Source organism: Hippocampus comes, unplaced genomic scaffold (assembly GCF_001891065.2).
Source record: "Hippocampus comes isolate QL1 unplaced genomic scaffold, H_comes_QL1_v1.1 scaffold407, whole genome shotgun sequence".
In the NCBI taxonomy this organism is placed as follows: domain Eukaryota; kingdom Metazoa; phylum Chordata; class Actinopteri; order Syngnathiformes; family Syngnathidae; genus Hippocampus; species Hippocampus comes.
Window position 1 is genome coordinate 57,558 of NW_017806178.1, and position 13,715 is coordinate 71,272.

Below are 13,715 nucleotides of genomic sequence, written 5' to 3' on the forward strand. Positions count from 1 at the left end.
TATATATATAAAAAACCCTCATTCTAATGCGGTTCACCTTCCGCGGCTTTCACGGATTTTTTTTGTGCAGTTTTTTAATGCTTTTTTTTAAACAGTGATTTGTGTTCTGCATCCTGATTGGCTAAGGGACTGACCAACGTGAACAGTCTCTGCACCTCATCGCTGTACAGCTTGCCAAATTTACCTTTGCAAATTTTTGGTCTTTGGTTTCATTGTATCAGTGGCGGATGCTGGTCTGTCCAGGAGGGGAAGCTCAATTTCGGCCTACATCATAAAATGTGTCCGTTTATTTATACGTGAATTCTACTCTCAGTTCCTTTTCAAAAAAATGAAAAGGATGCCTTCACCATAGGATCGGTGATTGGCTCATTTCGCTGGTTGGGAAAAGCTGGTTTAAAGTATTATTTCTTCCTTCGAAGCGAATGTGGTGTAGTTGTGTTTTTTTTTCTCTCTATTTCTTTTCAGTTCAGCATTTTTTTACTAATGAAAGAACAGGGTTTCACAAACGTTTTCCACTCAAGACTCAATTTAGATTTGTGGTTTCCCTACGTCCCAAACTTACTAAAACTTAAGTAAACTCATCTGAATGTCTTTCCAAAACATCACATCCATCGACCCTTTTTTTGATCCTCTTTATCCTCACCAATCGAGGGGCGTGCTGGAGCCTATCTCAACCATCCTCAGGCAGAGTCCACCCTGAGCTAGTTGCCAGTCACTCGCAGGGCACACAACCATTTGCGCTCACACTCACACCAAGGGACAATTTAGAGTGGTCAATCAGCCTGCCATGCATGTTTTTGGAATGTGGGAGGAAACCGGAGAACCCGGAGAAAACCCACGCAGGCACGGGGAGAACATACAAACTCCACATAGGGAGGCCGAAGCCGGGATCGAACCCATGAACTCTGCACTGTGAGGTCGACGTGCTAACCACTGGATCACTGGGCCACCCACCATGTATATACATAAATCAATAATAAAGAACACCGAAGACCTTAATGGCAAGAATCTCTAATTCTTTACAGAGTATAATTAATGGCAAATCTCTAAATGACCTCGCCCCCCCTTCCCTCTCTGAGCTCATCCGCCCCTACACCCCTGCCCGGCGCATCAGGTGTGCGGACCAGACATTATTAGAAGTACCAAGAACTAAACTGAGGCTCAGAGGGGATCGAGCCTTTTCCGTTGCTGGTCCCTCTCTCTGGAATGACCTCCCACTGAACATTCGGCAAGCCTCCTTGCTGCCCATCTTTAAAACCCGCCTCAAAGCTCACTTGTATTCTCTTGTATTCTCTGGCATTTGACTCAGCATGACTCAGATTTTTTTCTTGGTTTTGCTGTTCGGTGCTTTCTACCATCTTTGTTACTGATTTGTTGCTTTACTGTTGTATATGTTAGTTGCTCCATGTACAGCACTTTGTGTGCAGCGATGGCTGTTTGAAAGTGCTCTATAAATACAGTTGAGTTGAGTTGAGTTGAGAAGAATCGAAAAAAAAAAATCCAAGAAATTACTGTATGTGCTTTGCTTGTTGATGATTGTCTTTGAGACTTTTATTCTACCTGAGGTATCATTCATCCAGTCGGAACCTCCACTTTTTCTTCATTAAATCTTAGTCTCTTTGTGTATCTTCTCTGTGTCAATTTGTATTCCTTAAGTACATAAATTGTGACGTTGTCTCTAGAATTTGCAGAGCCTGAGGATGCAGTTTCTCCAGCTGAAGAGCAGCAAGATGACAAGCAGGCAGACAGTGATCTATTTGACAGGTATGTTCCAGTTTCCCTCACTTGTATTATTATTTATATTTAGAATATAAACAGGATTGCAGCAACAATGCGCAGCATTAATTTTTACACCATTAAAAAAAAACAACAAAACTAGTTTCCTTCAACAACCTTTTTTGCATACTATACCTGAAGGTACTCCTACAAATGGGTGCCATTAATTGTAAATGAGATTTTTCACACACATTTTTTTTATTAAGTTCATTTAAAGGAGAAAATTGACAAATTTGATAGTTTTTCCAGACCGACTTCGTCCATTACTTAAAAATAACAAATCTTGAGAGTGACGAACAGCCAGTTCATGGGTTGAAAAACTCGGCGTGATGCAGTTACAGGTACTCTCGAATCTCGTCCCACTGTGAAAGGCTCTCTCACAGACCCAATGTTTGAAATACTCTGATACCAAAAGATTTACATGATTCATTTCATTCAAGTATTTGTATTTCTTCTGCACATACAGCGGATATACAGAGAAATATACTGCCCTACTCTCAAATTGTTACTTTTTTGCATACTTTTCCCTCTTGTTCAAGGTAATCAAGGAAATGCACATGTCGATCAAAGATAGCCCAAGCAAACATCAGTGAATCAATGATTTATTTGGAATGTTCGAAAATAACAAAAACAGAAAAGAACCTTGTGGGAAGTGTCTAATATGTTTGTCTTTTTCACTCCACGAGGTTGAAAAACAAAACTTCACCACGTGTGTGCTGGGTTTTGGGCTGATGCGTTTGTGCTAGTATGTGACTGATAAATATGAGTGAGTGTCTGTGCTAAAAGACAACCCATTGTGCGAGCTGTCACACCGGTCTGAATTGTGCCGCACATGTAAAATAAAAGTGTTGACTATGATTGACGTGTCTCTGATGTTTGCGCACAGGGTGCGACTGAGCGGTGACCAATCAATCGCAATCAAAATAATCGTTATTACTTTTTCCATAATCGTCCAGCCCTAATGTCTGATTTTCAATGGTTAATTCTCATTAAATTTGTATTTTTTCTTACATTCGTCAGATCCAAGTTATTCCTGTAACCAGTTTTATTTTTTTGTTGTTTTGTTTTTTTTTTGTTTTTTTTAATTAGTCCAGGGCCACCAACAAATTTGTCCCACATAAGTATTTATTTTGTGTGTATTATTTAGGTTAGGCACATTTTGGACCTAACAAGTGTTAAGTGTTGGAGTTTTGTTGCCCTTCATATTTTACCTCCAAAAGTTTTTATTACTGCTTACCCACAATTGCAGAATTCGCTGGCCACTCTACACCCCATCGGTTGGCTGAATCCACATTTGGAACTTCCCTTTGCCGAGACCTCCCTGAGAGGTCAGCTATGGGTTCACTGGGCATGTCAGGCAATTGTATCAAGGCTGAAAGCATCCCCAACAAATTTCAAGGAAGACCCAGGATTGACCCATGTGTCAACTTTGGTGAAAAGCTCTGTAAACTGTTCCAGATTGCCTTCTGATTCCTGAGCCGAATTTTATCATTGGCTGCTGGGAATAGCTAGCATGTAGACGAGAACCTCGGTTCAACAGTCTAATGAGGCTTGAAAGGTTCTCCAGTTAAGATGATTGTCCGTTTAAATTGAAATGAACTTTTTTTTTTCGTGGCAGAAAATACCTCTCGGAGTATGAGATGTTTGTTCCTGCAAAGTGACTGTCGATAGTATCGCAGGAGGTAAATCCAATTCTCCCTTGCAGAGCCACTGGGCCCAAAAAGCAACAACACATTCCAAATACCTCAGAAGAACATAAAGTAAAAAAGAAGCCTGGACCTAAACCTGGCTGGAAGAGAAATTTCAAGCCTAAAGGGTAAATACATCCCATGTTTTACAATTTCTTCAACACACACACACGTGTGGACACACACACACGCACACACACACACACACATTTATTAATATGTATACATTTGGGTTTCAGAGAATTCCAGCTTTTATTTCGTCGTATTTACCGCTAGATGTGTTAAACAACTCAGGATAGAGCACCTTTTATTTGAATCCACCTACTTTTCAACTGAAAGTATTGGAACAGATATTATGAACTTAAAATGAAAAACATTTTATGGTTCGTGGCCCAACCCCTCGTTGCAATAAGTGCATCAAATCCACGGCCCATTGACTTAACTACGCTGTTTCCTCAACCTTCACACGTTATTCTACACCACAATTGTAACTTTCTACTTCCATCCATCCATTTTCCGAGCCTGCTTATCCTATTTCATGTCTTTGACGTGATACTCCATCATTTTTTAAACAATTCTCACCATTCAAACTTCAACATATTCCAAAAATTCATGATGTTATTTTTTCATTAAAAATTGACAGTTTGGCCAAAATGTCACATTTTTCTTCCAGAAATGTACCATTCATTCCCATTTACACGTTTACATTGTCCCAATTTGAAATTCAAATCATTCAGCTCATTCAATTCACCTTTACCCAAAAAAAAAAAAAAAAATTCTCAATTTAAAAACCAACATTCAGCTCATTCAATTCACCTTTACCCCAAAAAAAAAAAAAAAAAAATTCTCAATTTAAAAACCAAAAATTAAAAAGTATATATTTTTTTATGTTCTCCTATTAGTTCTACTTTTTTTGGACTGTTTTAAACATTCTAATTTTCAACTGTTCATCTTATTGCCTAACGATGTTAAAAATTTCCACTTACCAAAAATTCAGCAATTTCCAAAGTTAAATTCCCCTCCCCAAAAATGTTCCTGCTCCAATTTCTACATTTTTTGACCGTTCTAAATTTAGACTGTTCATCTTATCCCTATCGATGCCAAAAATTTCCACTTACCCAACATTTTCCCGATACAAATAACCACAAAAAAATTCAAAAGTTATGATTTTTTTTTTTCTCCTAGGTCTGCATTTTTTTTTTTTTTTGACCGATTCAAACATTCCAATTTTAAAATGATCAGTTTATCTTTTCTCCCTCAAACTACACACAAAAAATTCAAACATTACAGTTGGGGCAGGGGGGTTCTCCCCGCAATTTCTACATTTTTTGACCGATTCAAACCGTTGCAACTTTAAACTGTTCAAAATTGCTGCTCACCAAAAAGTCAACCTTTTTCCCTTCACAATACGAACAAAACTAAAAAAAAAAAATTACGATTTTTTTTTTCTTTTTTTTTTGACGGAGTCAAATTGTTCCAACTTTAAACTGTTCAGTTTATCCCAACCAAAGCCAAAAATCCCCACTTCGAAAAATGTTTCCCCATTAAAATACCCACAAAATATTCATAATTTACCACTTTTTTTCCTCCTCTAGTATCTACATTGTTTGACCAAGTCAACCCATTCCTAATTTAAACTGTTCATCTTCTCGTGTGTCAGCATCCCCAGTGGAATGGCCATATGATGTGTCAGGTTCTGGACCGAACCGAATAATTTTTTTAGATTACAGGAATGCAGGCTCAGACAAAGTGTGATCAAAAAATATTTGCAGAAAAGTGCACCGACAAAGTACAAACAGAAATCTTTCAAAACACTTGAAGCACGACAGCGAGCAAGGTCAATGTCACGTTGCGAGGTGGTGGTGGTGGTGGTGGACCCCAAAAAAGCAGGCAGGAGGGAGGAGCAGGGTGAACTTGAAGAAGTGTATTGAAACAGAGAAAACTAAATCCAAAACAAACAAAGTTCAAAGTATCAAACAAAAACCATAACCAAAGCTCAAAACTATCAATAAATGAAACATGACCAAAAACATGACCAAAACATGACAGACAAACAAACATGACAGTAGCCAAGAGCAACAATGACCCGACACTGAGTGTTCGGGCTAGGAGTCCTTTTAAAGCACTAATTACAATGACCAACAGGTGTGCAGCTGCAGGGAGAGCCCTAGAGTGCCACCTGTTGGTCCCAAACCGAATCATGACAGTCAATAATCTGACAAGAGACAAGGTGGCCCTTAAATACATGGCAGGCTTAATTGCTCAACGTGGAACAGGAGTGCCTGATGCAGGGAAATGCCCTTCACTCCAGCTGAGGCTGAAAACAAAACAGACAGACATGACAATATTAGTCAAAATATTAGGTACACCCCGGATTCTCCTCCTGATGCATCCTCAATTGGGTCGCCATACTGACCGAAATATTCGGTACACCCTCAATTCTTGTCCCTTGGCATCCACAACAGGGCGGCCATATTGGCCAAAATATGAGGCACGCCCCAGATTCTCCTCCCTCGGTGCCCCCGATGGAGCGGCCAAATCATTAGGCACAACCCGGATTCTCCTCCCTAAAAGTCTCCGATAGGGCAGCCATGTTGGCCAACACATCATGTCCACCATGAATCGTCAACCCAAGGCGCTGCCAGTGGGATGGCTATATCGGCCAAAATATTGGGTACACCCTGGATTCTTGTCCTTAGGTGTCCCCAATGGAGTGGCCATACTGGCCAAAATATTAGGTCCACACTGAATTCTCCACCTGATTAGTCCCCCAATGCGGTGGTCATAGTGGCCAAAATATTAGGTACACCCTGGGTTCTTGTCCCTGGTGCCCCTAATGGGGTGGCCACTTTGGCCAAAATTTTCTGTGCATCCAGAGTCTCTTGCCCAGGCATCCCCAGGGGAGCCATATGGGACAAAATATAAGATACACTCCAGATACTTTTGTGGAGGCAACTCCAATAGGATGGGCATATTGGCCAAAATATTGTATCATCATTCTTGTCATTACCACTACTACTCGTAGTACAACAACAACATACTCGCGCTCGTACTGCTGCTACTACTCCTACTACTACTTCTACTACTACAACTACTGCTGATAAATTCAACTTCCAACACTAAAATATGGATTATCTGTGAACAAGTGACCAACAAAGCCACAGAGTCACTGTACATGAACTCTTTAAAATAATTGATATTTAGGATCTACAATGTTACTGGTAAACAAAGGGGGCCATAAGTTCCATATTCAAGAGGTTTCCCCCTCTTACATCTGCATTTGTGAACCATTGGCAAACAACAGTTAGGTTTTTACAGTGCTATTGATTCAAACTAAAACTTTTTTTTTGTATTCTGTATACAGGGAGGAGCTGCCTAACATCTACAAGTGTCTGTATCAAGGCTGCATTGCTGTCTATAGAGCTCCTGATGGTTTAAAGGTCAGACCCATGACCACTTCCGGCTGTCTGTTACTGAACTCTATTTCTGTGCCGTTGCTCATAACCGTAAAGAAAACACTTCTGTGCCGTTGCTCATAACCGTAAAGAAAACACATCATCTTCGTTTAACCACAAGTCACTCATCTTTTACAATTCGAAAGTAGTAATAATTGTGAATCAGTTTCACCAGCTGCTGTGCAATGGAACAAATGTGACCCTCCGGCACAAAATCATCGAAAGTCGCTCCAGTTGTGTTTTAAGCTACTGCCCTTAAAGCACTGATTATGTGAAAATTATTTTCAGATATTTGATTCAAGCATCAGAAAACTAACCAAAGATCACTTCTCAGTTGGAATTGATGTGAATATACTAGAGCTGTCAGTTTAGCGCCTTTTTATTGGCATTAATTTAAATGAATTTTAACGGGATAAAATTTTTTCTCGCGAGATTAACGCGGCAGACGTCACAGCGGATGTTACGTTGCTCTATAAATAAACCAGAAACAAAACAAGTGCACTGCACATGTCCACGCACGTTTGTTTTGCCAGCCACGGCAGCGCGAGACACCGAAAACGGATACTTTAAGAGTTTATGAATGGAAAGTTTACTTTTAAAAAGTTGCCAGATTGTTCTACTGACAAGACCAAAGTTACCTGTATGTTTTGCAGTCGTAAACTGAGCTATCATCATAGCACGTCGAGTCTGAAATACCACTGAATGGCCAAGCACACAGCTGACGTGAGTACTCCGCCCCCTCGTCTCAGACAGACAGCTATGGATAATTTCAAAGCGAAGAAAATGGATAACACGACGAATAACAAATTTGCTGAAGCCAGAGCTAAATGTATGGCTACTGCATGCAAGCCTGTCAACATTGTCCACAGCTTGACTCAAGCTGAAACTGACGCGATTGTTACTTGTTTCAGAGATGAAAGTCCTCCGGATTTTCCCGGAATTCCGGGTAGAGAGACGTCCGAGCAAGAAGGACCAACAGAATCAACATAGCCTGACTGCTGTGTTCAAAGCAAACTTGAGAAAAATGAAGTATGCAAGCATGGCTTAAATCCACTATAGGCTGAGTACTAGTTTACCTTAGATGTGCACTTTATAATGTTATATTGCTCTGTTTTGATTCCATAAAAAGAGCTGTTAAAGCAGCTGTTGTGTGACAAAATATTTTTTTCACTGTTGTTGATGGACAGTAATATTGTGTGAGAGATTATGTGTGAATAACTGCTCCAAGTGAAAAATGTTCATGTAAAATTGAAAAACGAAATTGTTATTTCAGTAAATATTTGCATTTTGCACATAGAAAACTGATTCATGATTCCATGTTGATGAGAGCATTAAAATGGGGAAAAATAGGACAAAAAAATATAAAAGGAAATTCAGAAACGATAAAAAATGCGTGAGGAATGACGATTCATTTTTAGTGAATTTGAGTTAATTATGACAGTTGCATTTTTAATTAGATTAAATATTTTAATCGTTTGACAGCTCTAGGATATACACAATGCCTCAATGAGGCTGTGGACTAAAATTCTGGAGTCTCACTCAAAGCCAGTTGCACAGATGAATATCAAATGTGGCATCATCCAAGAAGATGCTGTGTTCCCACTGCTGTTCTGCATAGGTCTGAATCCACTCAGACAGATCATAACCAAGAGTGGTTTTGGGTCCCGGTTCAAAAGTGGGACAACAGCCAACCACCACCTCTGCATGGATGACATCAAGCTGAATGCTTAGAACGAGTGTGACATTGACCAGCTGATTCACCTCACTGTCCAACAACGTCCAATTGTTGAAGGTCTAAGTACTTTTTGTACAAGTTGCCATCCTCTAACCAGGAGCTTAACGGCAGAATTCATGGCAGGCAAACACCTGGTCATGGCACCAAGACGAAACCAAACAATGGATCAACAGTGCCTTGCCATTATGGTGCTTCTAACAGGACGTTCTTAGACCTAGGTGGCTGCTAAACAGAGTGTCACAGAGTGTCATCAGCAGGTTGCAACAAGATAATGAGAGACTGGAAGGGGTACAGAAAGATGTGGAAGTGGACGTCCTTTGGCCACATCCCATGCTGATTGTGCTACATTGTGAACAATGCCCTGAGAAACCGGATGATGAATGCCACTCAATTCCAGGCACATTTAAGGGAGGTGAGAGGAAGCCACGTGTCACGACAGACCATTCCAAACTTTACATCTAAAGAGATTTTGGTCTGTTTATTAACACATTGGCTAAACCCCGGTGGAACGAAAAAAGACGTCGTGGATGAGACTACTATTGTAGTAGAAAAAAATATATATATTTGGACAGAAAAAGGAAAAGAAGAGAAACATACAGATTGACGGAGAGCGTGTCCGTCCTACCTCGAGCGTCGTGTCGTCTCAACTGTACTTAGCTGTTGTCGTGGCTAGCCTAGCTTAGCTGTTGTCACAGATCAAAGCTCTTTGATGTGTAACGTCCGTTGCATCAGGACTGATTGGTTGAAGCCAAAAGCCGGGCGTGTGCGTACATGTCCGCGCTGACACGCACAGCAGAGAGCAGTAGACTATCGACTGCTGAGACGCGCTTCACTCGAGTGGCGTCGCTACAGAGCCCCCCTCCTGGATCCGAAGTCGGCGTAGGCGACGAAGGAAGGAAGCCGTTGGAATGACGGAATGGTCAGAATAGCCGACAGGAAGTGAAGCAGACTCGTCAGCCGCTGCGCGTGGTTTGGCTTGATGAAGACACCAGACACGATGTCAGTGGCGGAGTGCTGGGCGAGCGGGACATTGAAGAGCGAACAGCTGTGGATGATATCGTGGTCGAAGTGGGCACGGGAAGGGCAACAGTCGAGGTTGAACGAAGGAAGCTGCTGTCGATGAGGGAATTGTGGAGGAGGATGGACTCGTGTTGTTGGCGAACGTCGCTGTTCGTGAGCAAAGAAACTGCTGCTCTGCGACTGCCGGTTTGAGTCTGTCAATGGTCGATGGAGTTGGTCGATGGTCGGTCGATTGAGTCGGTCGACGGAGACGGTGTCCTCACGGCCCATTAGCTGCTCGAAGGACGGATGATACCCACCTGAAGCATGTGGTCAAACACAGCTTCAGCGATCCGTAGCTTCGCGGGGGCCAGTCGTCTCAACAGTACTTAGCTGTTGTCGTAGATCAAAGCTCTTTGATGTGTAACGTGTCCGTTGCGTCAGCACTGATTGGTTGAAGCCAAAAGCCGGGTGCGTGCGTACATGTCCGCGCTGACGCACGCACAGCAGAGAGCAGTGAACTATCGACTGCTGAGTCGCGCTTCACTCGAGTGGTGTCGCTACACATCAGCGTGGTCTGCGTGCTGGACAACCTGCTAGGGTACCTGACTACAACACCGGGCATAGGCGACATCATCTTGCATGGGCAAAGGAGCATTTACGCTGGAAGAGGGACCAGTGGGCCTCAGTGCTGTTCTCTGATGAAAGTCAATTCATGTTGAGCAGAAATGATGGCCACCAGCGATGTTGGAGACATCAAGGAGAGCGCTATGCATCATTCATTCAATGTTGTCACCAGACGAGCACTTTGCGACTGGTATAGTGACACGCCCATACTACCTGAATCACATTATCAATCCATTGATTGTGCCCTTACATGAACAACACGGGCCTAATTTCATCTTCATGGACGACAATGCTCCGGCTCATTGCGGTCGCCTCATCGGGGAATGGCTATTGGAGACTGGTGTCTCCAATAGCTGCACTTTCTCCAGACCTGAATCCTAATGAAAACCTGTGGGATCAGGCGAGTTGCCTTGTAGAGGCTCAAAACTCTGCACACCAGAACCCGCCATGCCTCAGCAGACAATAAGTCGATTTTTGAACAGCATGAGGCGTCATTGTCAAGCTGTAATTGATGCCCAAGGACACATGACGAGTTATTGAGACATTGAAGTGATCTATCTATTTATCTATCTCAAAAAAGTGTGTGTGTGTGTGTGTGTGTGTGTGTGTGCGTGCGTGCGTGCGTGCGTGCGTGTGCACGTGCGTGCGTGTGCGCGTGCGTGCGTGTGCATGTGTGTGTGTATTTCAGTGCATTTATAACGGCCTTCAATTATACTACTATACACAGATTATAGAAATTCAAATGTGTTTTGATTTAGACCACAAGTGCTTCAACAAACACTTCAAAGTGACGACTCTCTTGTTTGGAGTCACAGAGACAGTGGTCCGATTGTATATTGAAGGAAGTCTTTTTTTTTTTTCACCTTGATATTGTCTTCCAGAAGCATGTCAAAGAGCATCATGAAGAGGTAAAGGAGCGACCCTGTCCCCATCCTGGATGCAATAAAGTCTTCACCATTGACCGTTACTTGCAACGACATGTAAAGCTGATCCTTACCTGTCTGTTTTGTTACACCAATTTGGTCAACCTTCAAAAGTCTGCACAGTGGTTCACAGCAAAAAATTGTGTTCATATTTTTACAGTGGAACCTCAAGTTATGAAAGACCATTTTTTACAAACTTTTCACACAAATATTTTGTTGAAAAGCTGCCTCAGTTTTATTATATACAGAGGTGAGCACGTCAGTAAATTTTGCGGGTCCGTCATCCGGCAGCGGACACCCGGCCGTCATTGTCAGTCCATCCATCATTATTTCAAGCCGAACCAAACCTTGATCTTCAGTCAGTCACTCGGTCATCGTTACTTTAACTGTGCTTGGGTCATCGCTAAATAACAGTTCGTCACAGTCACTGTCAGCTATTTTAGGACCATGAGCCAGTCTGTCACTCCGTCATCATTGTTTTAACCACGCTGCCGTCAGCGCTAAATTACATAGAACACACGTAGGACAGCGGCCCTTGAGGACCAGGTTTGGACACCCTTGCTCTAATGCAACTGTTGCTGCTTGATGCTGATTACAGGCTGTGCATTGTAGCAATGTCAGTCCCTCCTAAAATAATACTCTCCAAACCGGTGCAGATAACTTCTAACCCTGGAATGTAACTCTTAAATGTTGTTCCCACCAGTCTTTGTAGGCTGTGGTCTGGCGGGTTCCAATTATTTTTTACTTGTTATGTATTTTTCTGCTGTCTTCCTTGCTAAAATAGCCAGCACGGCTGGACAGTGTTAAGGTGTATCTTTAGTAAACGTGTCTCGAACATGCACAAGATCACTCTAATCCACCTGTCTCTTTCTCACACGCTTATGAAATGCCCCTTACCAACTCAATTTAAAAAAGATCAACTATTTACGGAGGATAGAGAGTAAACACAATATATAATACCATAATGCAGATTATTAACTCATTTAATGCTCACCTCGTGTCAACTCCATTTTCATAAGCCAGCCATTTAGCACCGTCCATGGCTTACCTCAAGAAATATGTTTTTTTAATGCACTTGCTGAAAGACAAATGATTGAAATAAACTTTGTGTTCTAATGAACAGAGGCATATCTTTCTCTTGATCAGTTCCATGTCTAAATAGCCATAGAACACAATATTGTATGGGCCTTCGAAGACAGATCAAAATTCTCCAAAATAGCTGGCCTTCAGGGGCTTGGCTCTGCTACAAATGGCTGGCATTGAATGGTTGACAAAATGACAAATACAAAACAAGAAACGTAATCTCCAAACAATATACAAAATACATATTACCCAAATGCATAAAAAAAAAAAAAATCCATCCATCCATTTTCTGATCCGCTTTATCCTCACAAGGGTTGCGGGGGTGCTGGAGCCTATCCCAGCTGTCTTCGGGCAGTAGGCGGGGGACACCCTGAACCGGTTTCCAGCTACCGTAAATTCCGGGCTACAGACCGCACCTGATTAAGAGCCGCATGCTCAGATTTATGAAGAAATATAAATTTTGTAATTATATGCGCCGCACTGTACGATAAACCGCTGGCCAATGAGTAGGCGGGGGTTTGCTTCTGCGTCCCTGCCACCGGGAGCCTCCGGGTTAGGCCGCTGACGCGGTCCCCTGCTGAATCCCCGCAGAAAAAAAACGCAACATTTCTTTAGGTTAAAATAATCTCCATATTTTTATGAGCATGATAAATGCATTTGCACAACGAAATTCACTGAAACACATAAGAGGCCAGACAAAGAGAGATCTCGATGGGCATTTGTGTAATTACGAGGAGAAATACTGCAGCCTACTAGGCTTTAAATAGAATAATGTAAATCATATAAATGGGAAAAGATATATGAAATTATTTCTATAGTCAGCCGCTTAAAAATGACCATCGTTGGCACCCTTAGGCCCGATGCTGCGCGGCTCAAAACACAGGTAAAATGTGTTCTCTCGTGGCTGCTTGTTTTCAGTATGACGGGGGAAGTCACCTTTTTTATTTACAGTCCGAGTGAGAGGCAAATCAAATGTCAGAGGGTCTTCGTCCATATTTATTATTTCATCTGGGCTGATGGAATTCTCCGCTATCTTTGTGTGAATATGTGGAACGAAGCACGTTTGTCCTCGTAATTGGGAGGAAGCTGCTGACACAACGTCGTGCGTGCCCTAATAGACAGGCTTCCATTTCATGAATCTATAACACCACGACGGCCCACCTTTAAAACCTTTAAAAGCTTTGGTTGTCTTTTTACACTGGCTCAGTTCATCTTGCCGGAGCCTCCACCTTCTCACCATCGAATCGTCTATGCCAAGATTAGGCCAAACAAAAAAGATAGTGTGTATCCGGTAACAAGAAATTTCAGCAGAGGGTTGGTAGGTCGGACAAAGTTTTTTTTGTTTAATCTTTTTTTTTTCCCCCCATCAAAAATTTAAACAAAATAACCATAAAACAAGAAGACATTGAACCCGCCGCCGTGCGGCCGG

General features: G+C 42.0%; 1 protein-coding gene across 5 annotated transcripts in view; it reads left to right on the forward strand.

Annotated features, from left to right (window-relative positions):
* znf276 (zinc finger protein 276) overlaps positions 1 to 13,715 on the forward strand; it is a 49,037-nt gene that overhangs the window by 29,397 nt on the left and 5,925 nt on the right. For 2 of the 5 annotated variants that reach the window (XM_019897439.1, XM_019897440.1), the window contains exons 6-9: positions 1,683 to 1,764; positions 3,482 to 3,592; positions 6,829 to 6,904; positions 11,162 to 11,276. In XM_019897439.1, coding sequence (XP_019752998.1) covers positions 1,683 to 1,764; positions 3,482 to 3,592; positions 6,829 to 6,904; positions 11,162 to 11,276 — 384 coding nt within the window. Of the gene's footprint in view, positions 1 to 1,682; positions 1,765 to 3,481; positions 3,593 to 6,828; positions 6,905 to 8,537; positions 8,985 to 11,161; positions 11,278 to 13,715 lie in introns of those variants that run through there. The other 3 variants (XM_019897443.1, XM_019897441.1, XM_019897442.1) reach the window with 3 other exon arrangements.